The 25649-nt window shown below is 42.1% G+C and overlaps 1 protein-coding gene across 1 annotated transcript; it reads left to right on the top strand.

Annotated features, from left to right (window-relative positions):
- Positions 1 to 4: 4 nt before the first annotated feature.
- idi1 (isopentenyl-diphosphate delta isomerase 1) lies at positions 5 to 3487 on the top strand. Its single transcript, XM_080854996.1, has 5 exons — positions 5 to 354; positions 560 to 732; positions 873 to 965; positions 2535 to 2665; positions 2886 to 3487. Exons 1-5 carry the CDS (start codon positions 203 to 205, stop codon positions 3201 to 3203), a joined length of 867 nt encoding a protein of 288 aa, XP_080711122.1. The 5' UTR covers positions 5 to 202; the 3' UTR covers positions 3204 to 3487.
- The last annotated feature ends 22162 nt before the right edge of the window (positions 3488 to 25649 follow it).

Here is a 25649-nt window from a genome sequence, read left to right as displayed (position 1 = left end):
TTTGTCGTGGTTCTCTGAATGGTACATTGTGCATGTGCTGAACGACTTCCAAACTCCCACAGAGCGTTATAAAGTGTGCACCACGAAGGTTGTTCGTGATTATCCACCGGGTTCCAATCAAGTTTCTACTTACTAAACGAATGGTACGATGGCCTGTTGGGAAGTTCTTCTGTTTTGATTGGCGGTTTGGTGCTGACAGACCATGGTGCGCCCTATGTGGGCGGTGCTAAGGATAGGATTGTGCAGGGGACTTACGTCGATAAAACCAACCATACCTGTACTCGCTACGAGAAACATTGCAGTATCGACCAGCTTCCAAAAGAGCATCATTCCTTTAGGAGGGAGATACCAAAGGTAAGATAATTTCTCACTTTGATGCTTCCATTATTTTATTGCATTTAGAACAATCCATGCTAACGAGGATGTTAGCACTGGTGGAAAAGCCAGTTGCCACTCAAGTATTGGTTGTTTACTAAATGAACAATCTGCAACGTTGCTGTCAGTTAAACATTGTAGATTTAGCCATTTATATGTTTTTGAACATATATGTGTTGTGCAGTGTAACAAGACTTTACGGCACGTCGGAAAAGATGCCAGAAATTAATACAGATAACCTGGACGAAAAACAAGTCCAGCTCCTGGCAGAGAAGTGCATCTTGATCGATGAGAATGATCGTGTGACGGGAGCTGACAGCAAAAAGAACTGTCATCTGAATTCCAACATCGAGAAAGGTAACTTACTAAGTAGTATATGACCTTACTTCCTGCTGTAAATTCAGAATTGTAATATTTTGATGTTTTCATTTGTACACATGAAAAACGAAGAGTGCTTTCGTAAGCCATATCCTAATTATGTTCTTCTTTTATCTCAGGACTGTTGCATCGTGCCTTCAGTGTGTTCTTATTCAACAATGAAGAGAAGCTTCTACTACAACAAAGATCTGATGCCAAGATTACTTTCCCAGGTTTGTTACTTTGCAGGAATTCAAATAGTGTAATATGATGGCCTTTGGCAGGGCCGTGTCTAACGAATGGGCTGACCGGGCTGCAGCCCCGGGCCTCGCCACCAGGGGGGCCTCAGGTCGCCCGATGTCGAGTGAGTCAACGGCACACCTCTCCAACGGCACCGCACCGCGCATAACATTAGAAACATTCAGAGTGAAACAAATTATAATGCGCGAAAATGTCCGGTCAAAGAAAGCACGAGAGTGGGGCCAAAAGACTGGTCCGTGGACCGTGACCTTCTAATCGCAAAAGCCCTCAAGTGCAAAACTTTGCTTTGAAGACTGAAGACTTCACATTTCTAAACTTTGCTTTGGTTCGCACCACATCATTAAGACAGGGATAAACGCTTTTAATAACGCGCTTTCAAATACGATGATGCAGTTAACAAGCCAGGCTTCCCGGTTCCATCTAAATAGGCCTAATAAAACGTAAATTATTTCAGCAATTGAAGATGTATGAGTTCTTATCCTCACGCATATCGCTGCAGATTAGGCTAATTCATTGAAAATTATAGACAAATTATGTGCAAGCCAGTTAGACATAGCTAAGTGAAATGTTTTAGCTTAGCTATACAATCTTCCATTTTCGCAGTCATGGTCAAATATTAGTGTAGAGGTTTTCACTGAGGTTTTTTTGTCAGATCAGCAGGACTAAATAGGTTCTACACTCAGTCCAGTTTGTGAGGTATTGCGCAATCTGAGATGAAGCACAGCTCGTCGTTGCCTCATCGTCTTGCTGTCTCCTGTCTGTTTGAACAGGACATGCGCAAATTCAGCGATTTTGATTATAAAACTGCTCGAAATGATGGAATCATGCCGAAAATACATTTATATCACAGACCAGTAGAAAATATTTATTTCCTTTGATCGTTATTTGTTTTTTTACTTTAATGATGACAGGTGAAGCTCTGCCTCCCCTGACCGCACGTCGGTGCTCTCGCATAGAAACGTGGGCGCGGAGCCAAGCTGTTGCTTCACTAATAGGCATATGCTTAATCAATTCGTTATTTCATTCCCTGGCTATTTAGCCTTGTTTTTGCTTTTGAATGAATGGAAATATGTATGCATTTGCATTATTGGTTTATTATTGTCTACAGTGTAGTCTACTACATACATACATTTTATCCTTGGCTTTAAACTGATCATATTTATAGAGTGGTTCTGTGGACTTTAAAACACTGATGTGACAGTGCACCTGGCGTGGGTTTGTGTGCGTGTCACGATGTGCGTCGGGGCGATATAGGGGCCTCATCCTGGTAATTAGCCCCAGGCCTCAAAATGTCTTAATCCGGCCCTGGCCTTTGGTAGTGAAGGGTGATCATATATCAGAAAAGTTAATCAATAGTTTGTACCGTCAAATCTGCTGTTGTGTGTATCAGTCCATGTTTGACCAAAATAAAAATTCTGATTTTGCATAACTTTTTTTTATTATTATTATCATTTTGACCTAAAGATGAACTCATATTCAGTGCTTTCAGCAAAGTCCACTTCACTTATCACTGTCACTTGTCCTTGCCTTCTTTTGAGTAGATTGCTTCACAAACACCTGCTGTAGCCATCCACTTTACACAGACAGTGAGCTAGAGGAGCAGGATGCAATCGGGGTGAGGAGGGCAGCACAGCGACGCATGAAAGCAGAGTTGGGCATCCCCACAGAGCAGGTACAGTCCCATAGAGGTGTGCCTGTGAATGCTCCAGGGATTTACTGAAAAAAGGGTTCAAACCTCCCGTTGGAAATGTTAAATGACTAATAATAAGAACTACGTCATGGCATATTTTTGCCTTTCATTTGATGGCATAGCTAAAAAAAACTTTCTTATCTGGTTGATTAACTGGGACCCTTCATAGCTTTCCTGTTCATGAGATGACCTTGCAATCTAGGTACCACCAGAGGAAATGACTTACCTGACCCGGATCCACTACAAGGCACCATCAGATGGCATGTGGGGTGAGCACGAGATCGACTACATACTCTTTTTGCAGAAGGATGTGGAGCTGGACCCGGATCCCAATGAGATCAAGAGTTACTGCTATGTCACCAAAGAGGAGCTGAAGGACATGCTGGAAAAAGCCAAGAGAAAAGAACTGGAGATCACACCTTGGTTTAGCCTCATCGCCGAAACCTTCCTCTTTAAATGGTGGGACAACCTGCACAACCTTAAAGAGTTCATGAACCATGAGAAAATACACCGCATGTAATCACTGATTCCATCAAAGGAATTCTCACATGAAAGCTGCTACAGGGAACTTTAGAGCACTTTTGTGTAGTCCAAATGATTTTAATAGATTTGTTGGTGGTGGCGTGGCAAAGGAGAAAGGACCTTAGAAGAACTAGTTCCTGAAGTGCCTAGCTACTCACACAGAGACTGTTTTATGTTAATAACTATTTGTATTATGTATAGTACACTGTACAATAGTGTAAATGATTCTTTAAATGTAGCTAAATTAGCTAATTGCCTTAGCATTGTACTGAATAAAACATTTTGGAGATTGCACCAGCTGTGGAACTCACTTTAGAACTAGTTTCCATACCAGTAGCATGAATCTTATCTATAGATATTATCTGAATAGATCTACTGTTGCCATGGATGAGTTTTCTGTAGTTTTCTTTCCCTTTGGTTTCTTCCCATTCTATAGCATTAAGGAACATGGTGTTTGGCAGTTGAGAGGGTCAAAAGAACGGTTGCCTCACCTGCTGTGGTGAAACCTAGTCAGTGCTTAGTCGCCGCAGGGGCAACGGGCACTGCTCGGTGTGGGCCTCTCCAGTCGCCCGGCTCCCTCTGGTGCCTGCCTCACAGGACCCAATGCCCCCCTGTGCTCCCCCTGTGCCTGCCTCACAGGACCCAATGCCCCCCTGTGCTCCCCCTGTGCCTGCCTCACAGGACCCAATGCCCCCCTGTGCTCCCCCTGTCGGCCTGCCCCACAGGACCCAATGGCCCCCTGTGCTCCTCCTGTGCCTACCTCCATTAGTCAGTATATGCTGTATGTTAAGTCACTTGGTTTGTGACATCATAAATTAAGTTACTGACTATAGTCAATGAATTCAAATTGACAGGAATCAAACCTTGGTCAACTTCTTGAAGGGCACCTATGCTGACTACTTTACCACTAATAGCCACCTTGTTTAGAAATGCCTGCCTGCAAGGTCACAGTGAAGCGATAAACACCACAATGTGTTCCATCAAAGTATCAGCCAACCAAAGTATCAGCCAACCAGTCACATTTTATAACATCCAACCAAATGCAGTTTAAATTCATAATTTAATTTTATTCATAAATTAAATTGGATGCAAGAAAATGAAATAAAGCATTACACCTCTTTACTGTACATACAGACGTGGACACAATTGTTGGTACCCTTCCGTTAAAGAAAGAAAAACCCACAATGGTCACTGAAATAACTTGAAACTGACAAAGGATATAATAAATACAAATGTACTGAAAATTAACGTATCAAAATCAGACATTGCTTTTGAATTGTTGTTCAATACAATAATTAAAAAAATAAAACTGGCCTGGACAAAAATGATGGTACCCTTAAAGGGATAGTTCGGTTTTTAAGACATGAAGTTGTATGGCATCTACATCACCAGTGTAATGCAATCCACGCTGACTTACCTCCGACAGCGTCCTGTGAGCAGAGTTCTCGTCCAGTTTTGGTCAAACCGAAAGTAGTCCGGCAGGTTTCTAGACCCAGGAAAATAAAACGTTTCTCTTCCCAAAACATTATGTGTTCAAAAGAGTGATATATTTGCATCCCAAAACCGTTGTAGTGGAAAAAGTCACACATCGTTATCACTTGGCCCTATTTTCAATACGCTCGATAATGCAATCTCACAGCCAGAGTCTACCTCTTTGATTCGCGAAAGTTTGATTCACCAAAGTTGCCTGAGAGAAACGTCCATCACAGGAAAAGGATGCTTTATGTCAATTTTATCAAATGTTGTCTCAGTTTTCATCGTTTTCCTGTGATGGACGTTTCTCTCAGGCAACTTTGGTGAATCAAACTTTCGCGAATCAACTTTCGCGAATCAAAGAGGTAGACTCTGGCTGTGAGATTGCATTATCGAGCGTATTGAAAATAGGGCCAAGTGATAACGAGGTGTGACTTTTTCCACTACAACGGTTTTGGGATGCAAATATATCACTCTTTTGAACACATCATGTTTTGGGAAGAGAAACGTTTTATTTTCCTGGGTCTAGAAACCTGCCGGACTACTTTCGGTTTGACCAAAACTGGACGAGAACTCTGCTCACAGGACGCTGTCGGAGGTAAGTCAGCGTGGATTGCATTACACTGGTGATGTAGATGCCATACAACTTCATGGGTTAAAAACCGAACTATCCCTTTAACTTAATATTTTGTTGCACAACCTTTCGATGCAATCACTGCAATCAATTGATTTCTGTAACTCTCAATGAGCCTTCTGCACCTGTCAAAAATGATTTAGGCCCACTCCTTGTGAGCAAACTGCTCCAGCTGTCTCAGGTTTGAAGGGTGCCATCTCCAGACTGCATGTTTCAGCTCCATCCACAGATCAATAGGATTTTGATCAGGGCTCATAGAAGCCAGTTCAGAATAATAATACACTTTATTACAGGCTCAAAGCCCACATGGAAGATACACAATACATACAGGTGCATCTCAATAAATTAGAATATCATCAAAAAGTTGATTTATTTCAGTAATTCTATTCAAAAAATGAAACTCATATTTTATATAGATTCATTACACACAGACTGATATATTTCAAGTAGTGCTGTCAAACGATTAAAATATTGAATCGCGAATAGTCGCATTTTTGTCATAGTTAACTCAAAATGAATCGCAATTAATCGCAAATTTATTAATCGCAAATTTGTATCTATTCTAAATGTCCCTTCAACCATTTTTTTTTTAATGCTCTTATCAACATGGAAAAGTGGATTGGCTTGCTTTATGCAATGTTTTATTTTATTGAAAAACAACATTGCCAAACAGGGCGGTACAAAATAAAATTATAAAATGCACATTTCAGATAAACAAGGACTATAGTGCAGTTAAACCATGGTTTCATATTTTCTTTTTTTCAAGTTTGCTGGCCTCTTATTTCAAAAACAATGAACGGTAACAGTTAGGTTACCAATAAAAGGTAAGCCTACTACTTCTGTGCTTTCAGCCAGCTGCCTGTTGACATTTTCAGACAACAGTGAAGCTTGCTTTTTTTGCACAACACAACTTTTAAAGGTAAACTTTCTAATCAGAAGCTTTTTATCATCCATTTCGCCGTATCGCGCTCACCATTCACTCAAACGTAACGTTAGCCTACTACACAGTTTGGGAGAGCAAAAAGCTTTTTTTTTTTTTTTTTTACAAACGCGTTAATGGTGCGATAAAAAAATTAACGGCGTTAAAATGGGCTTGCGTTAACGCCGTTAATAACGTGTTAAACTGACAGCACTAATTTCAAATGATTGTTTCTTTAAGCAATAAGCTCCAAGAGGCCGTGCTTTGCGCTGATTTTAGAACAGGTAAGGGAGTTGTTAGGCACGACGCGAAGCGGAGTGCCGTTAAACCCCCTTACCTGTTCTAAAATCAGCGCAAAGCACGGACTCGCGGGGCTTATTGCTTTTCTAAACCTGTTACTACAAATATTTGATATGGTTTCATAAATAAAGACAATTCAATTTAAGAAACAATAGTTTAATGATAAACCGTCATTCTTCCGCCACTAAAAATTATAGTTCCTAAATAAATCGTTGCCACGCAACCCTTGAAGCAACGCAACAGCCAGATGGAACACTGGGTATGAAATGCGCTATATGAATGCCTTGCCATTACGCTGCGCAGTAATATGGAATGTAAACAGGTCAAATTGTAAGGTAATGCTGGATTTTACAACGGCTTTTAGCCAATCACAATCAAGGATTTGAACAATCAGGTTTAGAAATTAAATTTGATGATTATATCTGACAGCTAATGAAAACCCAAAATTCAGTATTTCAGAAAATTTGAATATTACTGAAGACCAATGGAAAAAAAGGATTTTTAACACAGAAATGTTGGACTACTGAAAAGTATGAACATGTGCAGCACTCAATACTTGGTTGGGGCTCCTTTTGCATGAATTGCTGCAGCAATGCGACATGGCATGAAGGCAATCAGTCTGTGGCACTGCTGAGGTGTTATGGAAGACCAGGTGGCTCTGATAGTGGCCTTCAGCTCTTCTGCGTTGTTGGGTCTGTTGTCTCACATCTTCCTTTTCACAATACCCTATAGAATCTCTATGGGTTTTAGGTCAGGCGAGTTTGCTGGCCAATCAAGCACAGGGATACCGTGGTCCTTAAACCAGGTACTGGTACCTTTGGAAGTGTGTGCAGGTACCAAGTCCTGATGGAAAATGAAATCTGCATCTCCATAAAGCTGGTCAGCAGAGAGAAGCACTGAGTGCTCTAGAACTTCCTGGTAGATGGCTGCGCTGACCTTGGACCACACAGTGGACTAACACCAGCAGATGACATGGCACCCCAAACCATCACTGACTGTGAAAACTTTACACTGGACCTCAAGCAACTTGGACTCTGTGCCTCTCCTCTCTTCCTCCAGACTCTGGGACCTTGATTTCCAAATTAAATGCAAAATGTACTTTCATCTGAAAAGAGAACTTTGGACCACTGAGCAACAGTGCAGTCCTTTTTTTGTCCTTAGCCCAGGTGAGACGCCTCTGACGTTGTCTCTGGTTCAAGAGTGGCTTGACACAGGAATGTGACAGTTGAAGCCTGTTGCTTGTGCACCTTTTTCTACCACATTTTTTCCTTCCATTCAACTTCCCATTAATGTGCTTCGATACAGCACTCTGTGAACAGCCAGCTTCTTTAGCAATGGCCTTTTGTGTCTTACCCTTCTTGTGCAGGGTGTCAATGTGATTGTCTTCTGGACAACTGTCAAGTCAGCAGTCTTCCCCATGATTGTGTAGCCTACTGAACTAGACTGAGAGACCATTTAAAGGCTCAGGAAGCCTTTGCCGTTGTTTTGAGTTAATTAGCTGATAAGAGTGTGACACCATGAGTCTTCAATATTGAACATTTTCACAATATTCTAATTTTCTGAGATACTGAATTTTGGGTTTTCATTAGCTGTCAGTTATAATAATGAAAATTAAAAGAAATAAACACTTGAAATAGATCAGTCTGTGTGTAAACAATCTATATAATATATGAGTTTCACTTTTTGAATAGAATAACTGAAATAAATCAACTTTTTGATGATATTCTAATTTATTGAGATGCCCCTGTATAATCAATAAATTACATATAAATATACATACATACATACAATCATAAATACATATAAATACACAAGGAAAGAAGGGCTAAAAAAGGCACTTATGCCAGTGTTCCCAGATCTTAGATGTGTACTTGACAGAGCTGCGGCCAGGGTCTGTCATCCGATCAATTATAACATTTGAAGAGCGGTCCAGCCGACACATAAACTTAAAAGTAAGGTTCCTCAGCAAGGCCATGAAGGTGGTTAGACCCATACTACAGAACAGCTGACTAGAATAGTCCAATGGTTTGGTCTTAGACATTTTTGGTTGTTTTAGCTGTGTGTTTTGGGTCATTATCCTGTTGGAGGACCCATGACCTGCGACTGAAACCAAGCTTTCTGACACTGGGCAGCACATTTCGCACCAAAATGCCTTGATAGTCTTGAGATTACATTGCACCCTGCACAGATTCAAAACACCCTGTGCCAGATGCAGCAAAGCAGACTCAGAACATAACCAAGCCTCTTCCATGTTTCGCAGTAGGTACAGTGTTCTTTTCTTTGTATGCTTAATTTTTACGTCTCTAAAAATAGCGCTGATGTGACTTGCCAAAAAACTCCAGATTTGTCTCATCTGTCCAAAGGACATTCTTCCAGAGGCCCTGTAGCTTGTCAATATGCATTTTGGCAAATTCCAGTCACGCTTTTTTATTATTTGCTTTCAACAGTTAAGTCCTCCTCGTTCGACTTTGCCTCAAACAGCGACAGATGGTGCGATCTGAGTCTGACACTGATGTGCCTTGACCTTGGAGTTCACCTCTTATCTCTTTAGAAAGTAGTTATGGGCTCTTTTGTTTCGATTCGTATTATCAGTCTTTTCAATTTGTCATCAATTTTCCTCTTGCAGCCACGTCCAGGGAGGTTGGCTACAGTCCCCTGGACCTTAAACTTCTGAATAATACGTTCTACTGTAGTCACATGAATATCAAGCTGCTTGGAGATGGTCTTATAGCCTAATTAGAGGACACAACTTAGTTTAACATGTCCCTATGGTCAAATTATTTTCAATCTTTTCTAGGGGTACCATCATTTTTGTCCAGGCCAGTTTCATTATTATTTTTTTTTTAAATTATTCTGTTAAACAACAATTCAAAAGCAATGTCTGATTTTGATAAGTTAATTTTCAGTACATTTGTATTTATTATTACCTTTGTCAGTTTCAAGTTATTTCAGTGACCATTGTGGGTTTTTCTTTCTTTAACGGAAGGATACCAACAATTTTGTCCACGTCTGTATAAGTAGTGATTATATCACAAGTATTGAAATACTATACAATGTCATCAAATAGCAAAATTAAGTGAAAAATACAATAGAAACCCTTGACATGCACACCATAGAATAACTCTAAAAACTCTAACTAATTCATAAAAAGTGTTAAAAAAAGAGATTACAAATAGAGAAAAGTGAAAATGACATGTAATAAATCAATGAAAACAATGAGGACAGAACCAGAAACAAGAAATAAACAGTTTATGGTAGGCTATACAGGTACATTTTGAGATTATGATTTAAAATACTGATGCTTTTCCTCTGCCTAAGTTTGTGAGGCGTTTGGATCAGCATCATGGCATGTAGTAATATGTATAGTGCAGTCAAAAGATCATCATGTAGAAGTAGTTACGGACATGTCTGCTTCCAACTGAAGGGCTATGACGTGCAAGGGTAGGGACAGCTAGAATATGAATAGAATATAGAATATGACTGCAGTGTGATCAAGGCTGGTGACAAAATTTGTATAAAAAAAAAATGTAATTATAAAAAAAATGCTATTGACAGAATGATCTGCTTTTCATTGGCTGAAAATGACTCAACACTCCATCTACTGTTTAAGATCCTCTTGACTGTTTTGACTTCTCTATGTCATGAGATGGGTGGCCCAGTCTCAGCCTGTGAGTGTGAGTCTCATTTTCATTTCATCTGACCAAGACTCATCATTCACAAGATCTTACCCCCCCTGGCTCCCCCCTGCTCCACCCCATGATGGCCCCTGGGATCCTCCAGCAGGTGGCAGTATGTCATCAACATGTTTAGAGCTGTCTGAAGCGCAATTTATAGTTGTCGGTTTACAGACACTCAGAGACACGGAGAGCCCTCTCCGACGTTGCAACCCCTCTCTGAGCAACTCTCCGTGGCCTGACGTGCGGGTCCCAAATTTTGTAACTATCCGACTTTGTCAATACATCAGTATCACTGCTCTACCACAATCGTCGGAGAACCATAAATAAAAGAGAGTCTGTCGAGGCAACTGCCTGACCAATCATTTGAGGTATTATAGACCTGGAGAGAGATGATGGATCAGCATACCCTCAGTGGGGTCTACAGCCAAAAAATTATGCTAATTTTCAGTGCTCAATTCCAGGGCACAGTATTAATATACAGTCACCTGAGCCCTGTGCAACATGTCTGACTAGAGCCATGTTTGTCATGTGACTGGTATGTATAATATGCCATTATGAGGAACATAGTTTTCACGTAATTGTTATTTGCCAAAAAAAGATGTCTGGTGGCTGGTGACTGTGACTGATATGTACATACATTTTCTCTTTTGTCAGAATAATTGCACACTTGAATGGAAATGTTTTGCCAGCCTAGTCAGTTCATAACATTTCACAAGCAGAAAGTTAACTGGCTAAAGATAAAAAGCTTGTAAGCATGAAATGGTGATTGGAGAAGAAAGTCCAAACTAAAATATGCTGAGAAATCAATCAATGATTCTATTCAATTTCAATAATAATTCAGTTGAACTCAAAGCCCATCTTTATGAACCCATCCCATACTGTCAGTGGTGAATATTGTGTTGTATGACTGGATAAGATGTTATCATAGACTTGTCGGTTCGATTAGCTATAAAGTACTGATTGTATTTTGGAAATCCCTGGGGTATGATTGCATTGTCAGGATGTACCATTCAGGACAGTACACACACTCCATACAGTAATCAGTGCCAGTGTGTTCAGGGGAGAGAGGGGGGGGGGGATGACTGATGGGGATCTCTAGATTTGATTGCTGCCATTAGGTGGTGAGGAGAGGAGAGGAGAGGAGAGGAGAGGAGAGGAGGACTGTGACTCATGCACACTGCTGAGAGGGCTTGGAGACCAAAGCTGTGCTTGTGGAGGTCTGAAGATGTGGACAATGTAGACAGCCAAGGATTTACTTAATTGTATAAATAGTGTGGTAGGTTAAACATCCCTCAATCTCTTAAATGAAATGGATGAAAGTCTGGTTTTAAAAATGTCCTATTGTCCTGTGCTCAGACAGCCCTAGTATTGTTCAGTTAAAAACGTTCAAGAGTTCTCACTGAGCTTTCTTTTTGGCTGAATTAAAAACGATCAAGAGGTCTCACTGAGCTTTCTCTTTGGCTCAGTTAAAAACGATCAAGAGGTCTCACTGAGCTCTCTCTTTGGCTCAAATAAAAACGATCAAGAGGTCTCACTGAGCTTTCACTTTGGCTTAGTTAAAAACGATCAAGAGGTCTCACTGAGCTTTCACTTTGGCTTAAATAAAAACGATCAAGAGGTCTCACTGAGCTTTCACTTTGGCTCAGTTAAAAACGATCAAGAGGACTCACTGAGATTTCTCTTTGGCTGCCAAGGCAAACAAGCAAGGTACCAAAGGGGTCGTGATATGCTCTGAAAACACGAACAATAAAACGTCTCAGATCCTGGGGAGTGATATCTTGTCAGTGCCAGAAGATTATGTTGCAATTCAATTTTAATCACATTTCTCCTCTGAGATGAAATGTTCAGATGCATTGCTCAGAATTCTTGCAAATCAGAGAACAAAACAAACAGAACCTCCATTGTGCGGTTTCGAGTGTTTCATACATTTCATATATATTTCACATGGTGAGGCATTGTTGCTATATCTAAATACTGAAAATGTAAATGATGTGAAAGACTTTGTATTGCCTATTGCCAAAAATATATAATGGTAACTGATTTTACTTTTGGTTATAATAGTGGAAATTATTGTGTCAATCGCCGTGTAAGGTATTCTTAAATGTTAAAATATCTGTCAAGGTTCACCACATTGTATTTTATAGCAAGAAACTGCAACACTTAAAGAAGGTTAAAAAAAGATGTTCTTTTCTTTTTAATGGGAACCTCACAGACTGTAGCATTGCATTTGAAAGAAACCTACTTCAATTATTTACCAGAGCCTGCAGAGCAGCTGTCTGATGGGAAGACCAAAAGACGGAGACAGAGAGATGTGAAATCAAATATGATCACATAGAGAGGAAAGACAGAGCAGCAGAGAGAGAGGGGAGAAGAACGGGTAATAAAGAGATGAAAACAAAGGATAGAAAGGCGAGCCCTCAGTAAAAAGGAGTGATGCAGTTACATGCTTCGCCATCAGATGGCACTATATAGTGCAGATGCAAATAGCGTGTCAGATTGACTCGGCCTAATTCAATCCTCTGCAGCACACAGTGACAAAAGAGGGATTCAACAGCCCCCTTGTTCAACGTTTTACAACCCCACACCATATGAAATCAGGTCCTCCTTTACTAGGCACCTACAAGTCATTTTCACAGTGTAGCCTGGTCTTCAGTGCATTAGCCAAGCCACATGGTTTCTCTAATTCTACAAAGATGACAATAAACATCCCAGTCACCAGAGGTAGGCAGATTTTTTTGCATACAAAATGAACTGCATATTGATATCAGTGAATCCTTAGGTGTTCACGTTTATGCTGACTAGGTACAATACACCAGTCCAGTCAACTATCCTTCAAAACAGGTGTCAGGTACAAGGCTTTTTAAAATACGGATGTTGAAGTACTAGTAGCACAAGGAGATATTTTGGCGTAGTGTGGTGCTGGTGGACAGAATGTTCACAGCTGGACTGGCACATGAAGATGCTGACATGCCGTCAGCAGAAGAGCACAGGAGGCTGGCATCTGGTCTCTGCTCCCTTCTCTGAAGAGTGCTCTGCAGCATGGCGGATCACACGAGTGTGTATGAATATATGCATATGCTGAGAGTAAGGGTGTGGAAGCTTAACATGTGAAAGAGAATAACAGAAAGAGAGGCGAGAGAAAGAGAGACAAGTGATAGAAAGTGGGGCGAAGAGGATGGGAAATAGTGCGAGACAAATAGTCAAAATGGAGTGCTTGGTGCTGTTCACAGCTCTCACACTGTTTGGTGATGAGTGTGGTTAGCCGCCACAGGAGATGATACAGCCCCACAGAAAGGTGTGTCTGTAACAGTGTGGTGGTTTACACAGGAGATGATACAGCCCCACAGAAAGATGTGTCTGTAACAGTGTGGTGGTTTACACAGGAGATGATACAGCCCCACAAAAAGGTGTGTGGAGAACAGTGTGCTGATTCACACAGCCCAAACTCTACTCATTTTTAGGTTCTCCTATGGGTGTCTCATGTGTTGTCTGTGCATGGGTGGATCTATAAACAAACAAGCTCCCTCTCACTCTCTCTGTGGCTTTTCCTCTAGGTTTGCCTATATATATAATTACAAAATCCTTTTTACCTAGCACATAACTCCACAAATAAGGAAACAAAGCATGCAATCACATGTTGTTAGCTCTGTGAGTCTGAAGCTGTGAAGAAAAAATGAATAGTGTGTAAGCAGATCTGTGACATGAGTGTGTGTGTGTGTGTGTGTGTGTGAGAGAGAGAGAGAGAGAGAGAGAGAGAGAGAGAGAGCCGGGGGAAATTGAAGGGGAACGGGATGGGGGAGGCGTGCGAATGTGTTCATGTTTGTCTTATCTGTGCATTGTGTAGTGTGTGCCTTGCAGCATTTATGAAAATGTCAGTGTGTGTATTATATATCTGATATACTATTGTATGAACCCCACTGATGGACACTGATAAGACACAATCTAGCTTGTGCTTGTGCTTGTGCTTGTGCTTGTGCTTGAGCGTGTGCTTGTGCTTGTGCTTGTGCTTGTGCTTGTCCTTGTGCTTGTGCTTGTGCTTGTGCTTGTGCTTGTGCTTCTGTTCTGGAAACAGACTGTATGAGTTGGGCTGCACTGGCGAGCTAATTGCTTTCTGCCGGGGTGACAGGATTAAATTAACATCCTGGCCAAAGGGACATGCTCCTCTTTTTGCCTATGAGGCCTTCATCTACTGATGGCCAGATCAGACTCACCTCTACAGCCCTACTCTCTACACTTCTACCTCAGCAAATGAGGTAACACATAGAGTGGATGACATAGCTCTATGAGTTCACTCAGCTTTAGAGTGGATGACATAGCTCTATGAGGTAACACAGCTATAGAGTGGATGACATAGCTCTATGAGGTCACAAAGCTCTAGAGTGGATGACATAGCTCTATGAGGTCACACAGCTTTAGAGTGGATGACATAGCTCTATGAGGTCACACAGCTATAGAGTGGATGACATAGCTCTATGAGGTCACACAGCTCTAGAGTGGATGACATAGCTCTATGAGGTCACACAGCTCTAGAGTGGATGACATAGCTCTATGAGGTCACACAGCTTTAGAGTGGATAACAAAGCTCTATGAGGTCACACAGCTTTAAAGTGGATGGCATAGCTCTATGAGGTCACAAAGCTCTAGAGTGGATGACATAGCTCTATGAGGTCACACAGCTCTAGAGTGGATGACATAGCTCTATAAGGTCACACAGCTCTAGAGTGGATGACATAGCTCTATGAGGTCACACAGCTCTAGAGTGGATGACATAGCTCTATGAGGTCACACAGCTTTAGAGTGGATAACAAAGCTCTATGAGGTCACACAGCTTTAAAGTGGATGGCATAGCTCTATGAGGTCACAAAGCTCTAGAGTGGATGACATAGCTCTATGAGGTCACACAGCTCTAGAGTGGATGACATAGCTCTATAAGGTCACACAGCTCTAGAGTGGATGACATAGCTCTATGAGGTCACACAGCTATAGAGTGGATGACATAGCTCTATAAGGTCACACAGCTCTAGAGTGGATGACATAGCTCTATAAGGTCACACAGCTCTAGAGTGGATGACATAGCTCTATAAGGTCACACAGCTCTAGAGTGGATGACATATAGCTCTATGAGGTCACACAGCTATAGAGTGGATGACATAGCTCTATGAGGTCACACAGCTATAGAGTGGATGACATAGCTCTATGAGGTAACAGCTCTAGAGTGGATGACATTGCTCTGCATCACCGTGCTGAGCCCAGCCTGGCCCCTTGAGAGCTCACAATGATTCATGCACTTCACAGCATGAATCAAACGACTCCATCCCAGTAAGATTTACATGTATTTATTCCACGTACTCTGCACATTTTCAAGCAATTCATTTGAATAAGTTTAGCTCCTAATCTGTTTATATGGCAGTTTGGAAAGTGCAAACGGTGACAGGCAAAATGGAAACAAAGTTTGACTATTATAGAGACAACTTCTGCATAAAGTCAGTACTTTCCCCTCTCTCTCCTTCACACTCCTCCCCAAAGGACTGACACAGACACAGGTTCTCTCTCTTCTTCTCCCTCAGACTGACACAGACACAGGTTCCCTCTCTTCTTCACACTGACACAGACACAGGTTCTCTCTCTTCTTATCTCTCACACAGACACAGGTTCTCTCTCTTCTTCTGTCTCTCACACAGAGACAGGTTCTCTCTCTTCTTCTCCCTCACACTGACACAGGCTCAGGTTCTCTCTCTTCTTCTCTCTCACACAGACACAGGTTCTCTCTCTTCTTCTCTCTCACACAGACACAGGTTCTCTCTCTCGTATTCTCGCTCACACTGACACAGGCACAGGTTCTCTCTCTTCTTCTCTCTCACACAGACACAGGTTCTCTCTCTCTTCTTCTCTCTCACACTGACACAGGCTCAGGTTCTCTCTCTTCTTCTCTCTCACACTGACACAGGCACAGGTTCTCTCTCTTCTTCTCCCTCACACAGACACAGGTTTTCTCTCTTATTCTCCCTCACACTGACACAGGCACAGGTTCTCTCTCTTCTTCTCTCTCACACAGACACAGGTTTTCTCTCTTATTCTCCCTCACACTGACACAGGCACAGGTTCTCTCTCTTCTTCTCTCTCACACTGACACAGGCACAGGTTCTCTCTCTTCTTTTGCCTAAATGGGTGAGTGGATGATTGGGAGGGTGGGTGGGGGGTGATGCAGTGTCTGTGTGTGTCGCTGACATATTTGCTGTGACATTTCATTCACCATGGAGGTTCAGGGCTGACCTGCTAGGGAAGTGTCTCTTGGTGTTAGCCTCACTGCACACTCAGTCGGGTTCATCTTGCTGGGCCTCCTCCTCCCCTCCTCCCTCCATCTAGCATCCTACTCTCTCTCTCTCTCTCTCTCTCTCATGCACACACACACGCATTGCTGTGTGTGTACACTAGCATACATACTCAATTGTACATACACACACGCACACTCTTTCTCTTTCTCTCTCTCACTCTCTCTCTCTCTCACACACACACACACACACACACACACACACACACACACACACACACACACACACACACACACACACACACACACACACACACACACACACACACACACACACACATACAATGGCCATGTAAGCATTGTTACAACACAGAAAATATACAGTTCAATGTAAGAAACAGCATATGAGTGAGCGTGTGGCACAAACAGGCAAACCTTTCTCCATCCACACTCATAACCAGAAATAGAGGACATGAAACGTCCCCAAACTGTGCTAATGGTGCTATTTTCTATCTGTTGTGTTTCACACTGAGTTGGAACCTGACAAAACCTCTGTGTGCCCAGAAACAAAAGCCCTTATATGGTGCTTGAGCAGCACCCTATCAGTTTGCACACAGCAGCCCCGAGAAGGCACAACACATTCCCTGCTCTGTCACAGCGAGGCACAGAAGATGGAGCACACCAGGGGACTCGTTACAGTTTCAGCCCGCCAGATGGGCGCAGAGAGGGGCACAGGGGAGAGCCTAGTGCTGTCAGGGATCACAGAGAGGACTGGCAGAGGGAAATGAAGGAGAGGTGAGGAATGAGAGAAATGATCCTCGAACAAGTTAATGTGTGACAGTGACGAAGAGCAGTTAAGGACCCAGTCACAAGAGAGTTTAAAATATAGTTTTTGAACTATTACAAATGCTGGCTTTGAGGCTGTTTTGAATTTTCTAAAGGATATGTAGTCACACAGTGTAGTGGTCTGTCGGGTGTGGTAGTGGTGCACAGCGTGATACAGAATTGAATTAATCTGTGCAGAACCTGCTCTCCTGTGGATTATGTGCTATAATATATGCTCATGCAGGCTGCTCACTGACAGCTGCATCTGTCTGTCTCATGTTATATGTAATAATGTTAAGGAGAAAATCAGCTAAATCTCCAAGGACCTGGCATTTCCCTCTGACCAGACCACTGTACCTCTGGTGCACACTGGGTGAGAGAGAGAGAGAAAGAGAGAAAGAGAGAGAGAGAGAGAGAGAGAGAGAGAGAGAGAGAGAGAGAAAGAGATAAATATAGAGAGAGAGCTCCAAAGTGGTAAAGAATTGTGGGAAATATAAGGCACTTGGTTGTTATCAGTCGAACCCAGACAGCTGAGGTGGGGAAATATGTGCCTCCCTAGCACAATCCTCTCTGTAATTACCACACCACACACACACACACACACACACACACACACACACACACACACGCACACACACACAAACATGCACACACACACACACACACACACACACACACACACACACACACACATGCACACACACACACACACACACACATTTTCACAAGCAAATCTTTCTCCTCCAGCTAGGTGTTGAAAGGGTTTTTCACTCCCTTTCCTTATCCCTCTCTTACTCGATTTGGTCTGAAGTGATTGCTGTTGTGGAGTGTTTGCCAGCCATATGGTACAGTCAGTTTGAAGCTGATCTTATTTACATACACGTCATTCATTTCCATTGTAAAGTAGGTATTTAAATAACCATGCAGGCCACCTTTCATTTTATTAAATTAATGAAACGTAACAAAGGAGAATTAGTACTGTGTAGTGATGGCTCGTTCAATGTTCTTTTTCAGAAGTGTTAATTTTAATGTTTCCGAATAAGAGTCTCAGACTGGGTTTTACTCGTTGGCGAGAGCTTAAAGAGACAAAAGAATGCAAGTCCGATGCAGAGCTGGCCTTCTTTCTGTTGGGCTAGTCAGTAATAACTTATGAGCTGTCTTGCTATGTCTTGTGTTGCACTTGCTTGATGTTTGGCTGTGTTAGGTTTCGACTCCTTAGTTTTTCATCATAAATTTCCCTTCCAATGTTTTTTTATGAAAGAATAAAACATAGGCTGTCACCTTATCAGTGTCATCCATGTCTCACAGAGATTTGGAGTTTTTACAGATGCCTAAAGTCAGTTACCTCAGTACCATCTGAGAATAACATCCAAATCAATTAATTTCACGCCAAAATGTTTGATCACTTTTCATCAATCTCACACCAAATAAACCTTGGAAGTAACTCAGCTAGCTTTTAATAAATTACACTGTGCAATTTATATTATGCACAATGTGTGCCTATTTTATGTCGCGAACAACATTTTCTTCAATGACATAATACTCCACATCCAAATGCTTATGTAGAACACAATGTATAGGCTGAAAATTCAAGCAGTATTTCAGCTAAACTTAAATGTTTCACTTTTTTTTGGTTATGTATCTCCAATGTCACAATAAATACAGCAATGCAGAGTCATATTTGTGTAAAATTCTGTCCTTGTCCTTGTGTTGTCCTTGTCAGTCGATGTGTTTCTTTGGCTTCTGGTCTTGTCTTCGCTGGTTCCATATTCTTCAGCTTGCTCACAAATGAACATGGACATGTCCATTAGGCAGCCTCAAAGCGTGAATTGTATTTACGACAGAGGAGTAAAACGGAACTACACTCCATAACTTTAGGGGGAGCTCAGTAGCAAACAAACCACCAATTCTCACATAACAGGGCTTAAAGGTTACTCATTCTGAGGGTCTTTTTTCATGGAGAATAGCACAGTGACCACAGGCCACCTTACAAGGGAGTGCAGAAGGCTAATAGCACTGCTATCAGGAGCTATCAGAGAAACCACAGTGACCACAGGCCTCCTTACACCCTGATGCAAGGGAGAGCAGAAGGCTAATAGGACTGCTATCAGGAGCTATCAGAGAGTGAGTGATCAGGGTCACCTTTGGAAATGCCACACTTCAAACATCCACAAACAAGCAGGAATGAGATCATGTATAAGAAGAATGAATGATGAAAGGCAGGGCGTGCAAACAAAAGCACCATATTAATTGCCTCTCAGGCAGAACAAAGCACTGCTCCATAAAAATACAGTTGGGGCTGTGGTTCACCGTGGAGACATGACCTCAACTGCTGGCTTACCACAAATCTATGACCTAAGAAACCCTGCAGCTAGTCAGCACGCACACAGGGTTTGCATGTACACACACACACACACACACACACACACACACACACAGATGTACAGTATACACAGACATCTGACAGAGTGCGATGCAAACAAAACACGACAGCGCTGAGGCATGTTGTACCCAGGGGCACGTGCAGTGCTAGCAGCAGCATCCTTGGTTAATTAGGCTTTCAAAGCAGTTATTTGGGCCATTAGAGTTCTTTAATTATACACACATTCTTTTCTCAATTGCAGCAGTTGATTATTAGCTAAATTACCAGCCTAAATTAGGAGTGTTTCTCATGTATTCGAAAGCCATTTTTTCCTCTTTTGTGATGTAAATGATTGTAGACCCATAGTGGCCCGTAGCTGAAGCAGTCAGTGCGGTTACATAATGGCATAACCCCGATATCGGCCAAAGCCCGACTTCTCTATCCATGGGGGGTTAACTGCGATATCTCACGGTACATGGAAGTGGCAAATACAGATCTTGGCCGCGTCAGTTCAAATCAAATGTGGAATGTTTACAAGCGGGCATCTGCTACCGTTGATTATATAGTAAATAAGTTGTGAAATGAAACAAAAACACATCACAGTTAAAGTTGTATTAGTATTGATTGATTTACATTGATATGAATGGATTACATGACTAACAAGTGGTGGAAAAGTAATATGAAAATATTTGTTCAGTGAATTAGCGAGTTCTGTCCAAAACAGTCGCAGTCAACGTTTCAGTTTCGTTTCATAATTCAAAGTGAATGAGAGGGGCGCACAAGAACAGTGAGCGTCTAGCAGCGATTATCATATCATAGACATATATGATGCATGTATATATGTCTATGGGCAGGATCTCAAGCATGCGCAAAAGTTGTTGTTGTCCAGTTGAAACATGAGTTTGGGTTATTCCCTGGTAAGTAAACACTGATGAAGTGCTCAAATATATCTGGCTTGGGGGTGAGTGGGGGGGGGGGGGGGGGGGGGGGGGGTGTGCAGCAATTATTCAAAATAGAATTAGGCTTTTACGCTTTGACTTGCAGGGTAACCACAGTACAATTAAGGATAACAGCACACAAGGCAAGGCCAGTTAGTGATTATTATATTCATGCAAACATATGGCCCAGGAGTCTGTCTGTCAGGTCTGTGATACAATGCAAACACACATAGAGGATGCCCACTCACATGAGTTGGCTGCGTACAGACACTTACATGTATTCACTGAAACAGACACATGCACACACTATAAACTGAAAAGTGCACAATCCCACCACGTCATACAAATGAAAATACCCAGGCATGAATTTAAATGCAAGGATCATCTTCTTAGACTATCCTCTCAAGGGACTGCTGATTGACCTTTTCATTTCTCCTTGCAGTGCCACTTCCATTTGGACCAGAGGCTATAGCCAAGGTGAAAGGTCAGAGTGCAGCTGCGTAGGCGTGGAGAGGGTGGGCCATCCACCCTGTAGACAGCCAGCTGTTAGGAGATGCTGCACATCTCTCCTTTCGCCCACACACTGGCCCCCACAGCATCAGAGCAGGACAGCCCAGGAACATGCATGGGAAGAGAAGCCATCAAGGGCATCATGGGATATTTATAAAAGACCATGAAGAATTCACCTTATTTCATGTGAGAGTTAGCAGTGTAACAAACAGCCTTTGCTCTCTGGAGAGAAAATAGGGAGGAACCTGCAGGTTAACGCTCTGTTGCCTCTGTTCTCCATCGCGCAAATAGGAACATTACTGTTGTCTTGACGTATGGTGTATGCATATAATGAGCCAGAACTCAGTAGTAGATGATCTCAAAGCATTTCCCTGTGCTATGGAGTCCCAGCTTTTGAGCCTTCTCAGGACTGTACTTGTTCCACTTTTACATCTCGTTCAGTGGAAACTAAAGATTAATATATATATATATATATATGCACATATATAAAAACACGGACATAGTATAATGCCAAACCACCCGCACGCATAGGCAGAACACCAGCCACTCATACGCACACACAATTCATACTGCGCTGCGATATAAATAGCCTACCCTGCTTGCTGACAACAAAGGCACGGGGTAACAACCGGCAGACCCTTTTATCTGTCTCTGAGTTCTTTCTGCCGTCTCTCTCGGAGCTGACATGCAAGCTATAGAATGTTCCAGACTCAGCCCTCACAAGCCCACCTCTGCACCTTCTGTCGCCTAACTTTATACTGATGTTGTTATTAATGAGTTTAGAAACCTTAGGTTCGTCTGTAAATAATGAATATCTGAGCATTTTCCTCACCTCTCTTGTGCAGTCTATTTTCTTCCTTGAGGCTGTCTTGAGCTTCTTATCCTTATCTATTGCCGCTATAGGGAAAACAAACTCAAACTCTAAGTAATTTGCTGGAGAAAGACTTTGTCAGTTGATATTATTGAGCAGCTGAACAAAGTATTCAGTAAAGTGAATTTTCTGTTCATGAACTGATTTGAAACAATTACCTTTCTATGCCCTAACAGTGAAACACCGATGTGACAAACAGTTGTGTTGTAGAGCATTAACCCATGTCAAAGATCTTACCATGTCACCCTTGGAATATTTACCCTAAACCAGTACCAATAACCCAAAAGGAAATCAGGTTTGATATTTGATAGAAACAGGAGATGTGGTTAAATCCAGAAATATGTTTTTTATCAACACGAATAGCAAAAGAATACAAACAACAATAAAAGCATAATCAGTCACACAATCCGCACATATATCAGGGAGGGATCAGGGAGTTACACATGGACGGTCAGCGCTCTCTGCAGTCTTCATTCTCTACTAGCTAGCAGTAGACAACTAACACAACGAGGGGAGAAGCAATCATGAAAAGACAAAACAATCCGGAGCAAAGGCAGCTAGAGGCTAAGCCTGTAAAAGCAAAGCAGCAGTGTTATTGTAGTGTGAGCCAGAGTAGCAGCCGTGGCACCCCAGTCAAGCTGCTTAACACAAACCCAGGCCTACGGTCCCAATCAGGCAGTGTCTATAAGCTTAAGGAAGAACCTATGGCCAACAGCAATCCACAGAATAGTAGCTTCTGAGGGAGACTTGATTAGACCAAACAGGAATACGTATCCATTCTGTTACGCAGAACCCACACAGAAGCACTCAGATAGGTTCTTTTGATCCAAAACACAGCATTCCTCTCATCGAGGTTGGCAGCATCGGTACTGAACTGAACACAGCATTCCTCTCATCGAGGTTGGCAGCATCTGTACTGAACTGAACACAGCATTCCTCTCATCGAGGTTGGCAGCATCTGTACTGAACTGAACACAGCATTCCTCTCATCGAGGTTGGCAGCATCTGTACTGAACTGAACACAGCATTCCTCTCATCTGTACTGAACTGAACTCTTCTGTCAACATCTGATTCAGTCCGATAAAAAAGAAATGTGAGATGTTGTGTACTGTGCAAAACCAACATGGGCCTCGTTTCCCGATAACGACGTATCTTAACGTTCTACGTGGATTTTGGCGACATAGTAGACTCAGTAACACTTTCTATTTTTATATTTACGAGCGTTTCCCGAACATCCTCTTAAAGTCAGGTGCACGAGCGCCATGTGCACGAGTTCTTAAGTATCTCTTAGGGTGGAGGTCGCCTGTTCATCGATGTCAGACGAGTCGATTTTCTCACTTGTGTATACATGGGTTTCTCGGCTACGTCATCACTGGTTGCGTGCGCAAGAAGTGGATGAGAAAGCTGTGGAGGAAGGCAACATGACAGGGAGTTGTTGTGTGGTGAACTGCTCTAACAGAGTTGGTAAGATGTTCAGTATACCTAGGAGGAAGCATCCGTTTGCCAGGAAAAATAAAATATCAAATCAAATCAAATATAGAAAAAGGCTCAACAATGTACAAGGTTACGTTTGGGAATATGTTGAGGGTGTGTGCAAGCATTCATGGCAACAGAATAGGGAACGGTAGGCTAAATAAGTAATAAACAATACATTTAAACTGGGCTTTCTGTATTCATTTGTATTAGGGTAGATGGCTTTCTGCCGCGGATTTGCGCGCATAGCCTTCAATGTTTGTATACAAGAAACCCATGTATAGGCTCATGAATGAAATTCCAATATAACAAGTGTCGACATAAGAACAATACCTCAATAAATATATATAGGCTAGCGGGTGCCACCCTCTTGATTGATTTCCAGCCCGGCTCAATGACATGTCAATTTCCTAATATTGCAGCCTAACTACACAGTCAGAAAAGCCATCTCCTTAGTTCAATAACATATTATTTTGTATAATCTTTATTTTCAAATACTAAATATTCTTTATTTCTATTTTGATGGGAATAGGCAGGTGAAACAATGACATTCTCATGATGTGCTATACACAGAAACATCGTTTGGATTTCTTCTATAATAGGCCGTACGACGCCCTTGGTGGATTGCATCGCTAAGTGTGAAGTTACTACTGGATTGCATCGCTAAGTGTGAAGTTACTACTGGTCCTGACCACACGTAGAATTCTTCTCAACGAAAGATAAACTTAAGCTAAGTGCCGCGTTGGGAAACCGCTCTGCAACGTAGGATCCCTCTTACGACCGATTTCAAGTCCTTTTTAGGCTAAGTGCGCGTTCGGGAAACGAGGCCCTGAGCAGTTATTCTGCAAAAGACAGAATAGTAATATTATTATTCATAAAGTATTTATAAGTGCTTTTCTTCAATACCACGAGAATGTATACACTCTCATTAACATTTTTATTATGCTTTAACAGTATTTATCTAGAGTCAAAATTATTCTTACAAAGAAGGAACCATGAGTAGCCTACTTGCCAGATAAAATGCCATCATGCTATATGCCTGATGTGTCCAGAAAAAGAGAAATGCCAGACTTCAATTATGTATCACGTACTTCTCTTCAAGCAGTCTTCTACAATGCAAAGGTTTATGGTGAGTGTATTTTAATTGTGATCTCATAGTTAATCTGTCTGTCTGTCCTTGCCTGTCCCCATTCTCTGTCTCTCTTAGTCCAACTCTACTTGTCTCACTTCACTATCTATCTTCCCCTCCTTTCTGTTTATTTCCCTACGTGTATATCTCTAAAATCACACCAGGCTTCTGTCACAGACCCCAAGGCAAGCTTATGGTCTGTTTCTTCTCATTGTGCTCCTTCTGATAAGAATGTCATTATGTCTCTCCAGAAACCCAGACACAAAGCAAGGCCTTGCAGATGTGCAGATAGGAGGAGAAAAAGAGGTCAGGGAGAGTGTGAGAGAAAAGGAGCATTGTCATTCCTCACCGCTCCTCTACAAAATACAGCCACACAGCCACAACCACACAACCATGTGATTGGAAGTGACCATTAAGTCCAGCTCACAGGTTGTGGATGCAAGTGACCATTAAGGTCAGCTCACAGGTTGTAGATGTAAGTGACCATTAAGTTCAGCTCACAGGTTGTAGATGTAAGTGACCATTAAGTTCAGCTCACAGGTTGTAGATGTAAGTGACCATTAAGTTCAGCTCACAGGTTGTAGATGTAAGTGACCATTAAGGTCAGCTCACAGGTTGTGGATGCAAGTGACCATTAAGTTCAGCTCACAGGTTGTGGATGCAAGTGACCATTAAGTTCAGCTCACAGGTTGTGGATGCAAGTGACCATTAAGTTCAGCTCACAGGTTGTGGTCTGAGTAATGCCACCTGCTCACGTGCATCCTCCCCACCAAACTGCTCTTCAGTACTGCTGTGTCTCCGTGGCCTGGGTGAAGTTAAATCCTCTTGAGGGCTTTTTATCTTCCCTGGATGGAGAGGACAAAGGGTCCTTTTATCTCTGCTGTTGATAAACACATGTCAGAGCCCACAGTGACGCTCCTTTTATCTCTGCTGTTGATAAACACATGTCAGAGTGCACAGTGATGCTCCTTAGCAGCTCCTCCCCCTCCTTTTATGTCACTCAACACACAGCAGAAACCTAAAGCTGCAGCTAATATCATGGAGCAGCATGGGTCATCTTTA

Source organism: Sprattus sprattus (genome assembly GCF_963457725.1).
Source record: "Sprattus sprattus genome assembly, chromosome: 17".
Lineage (NCBI taxonomy): Eukaryota > Metazoa > Chordata > Actinopteri > Clupeiformes > Clupeidae > Sprattus > Sprattus sprattus.
This window is presented reverse-complemented; position numbering and strand designations above follow the sequence as displayed.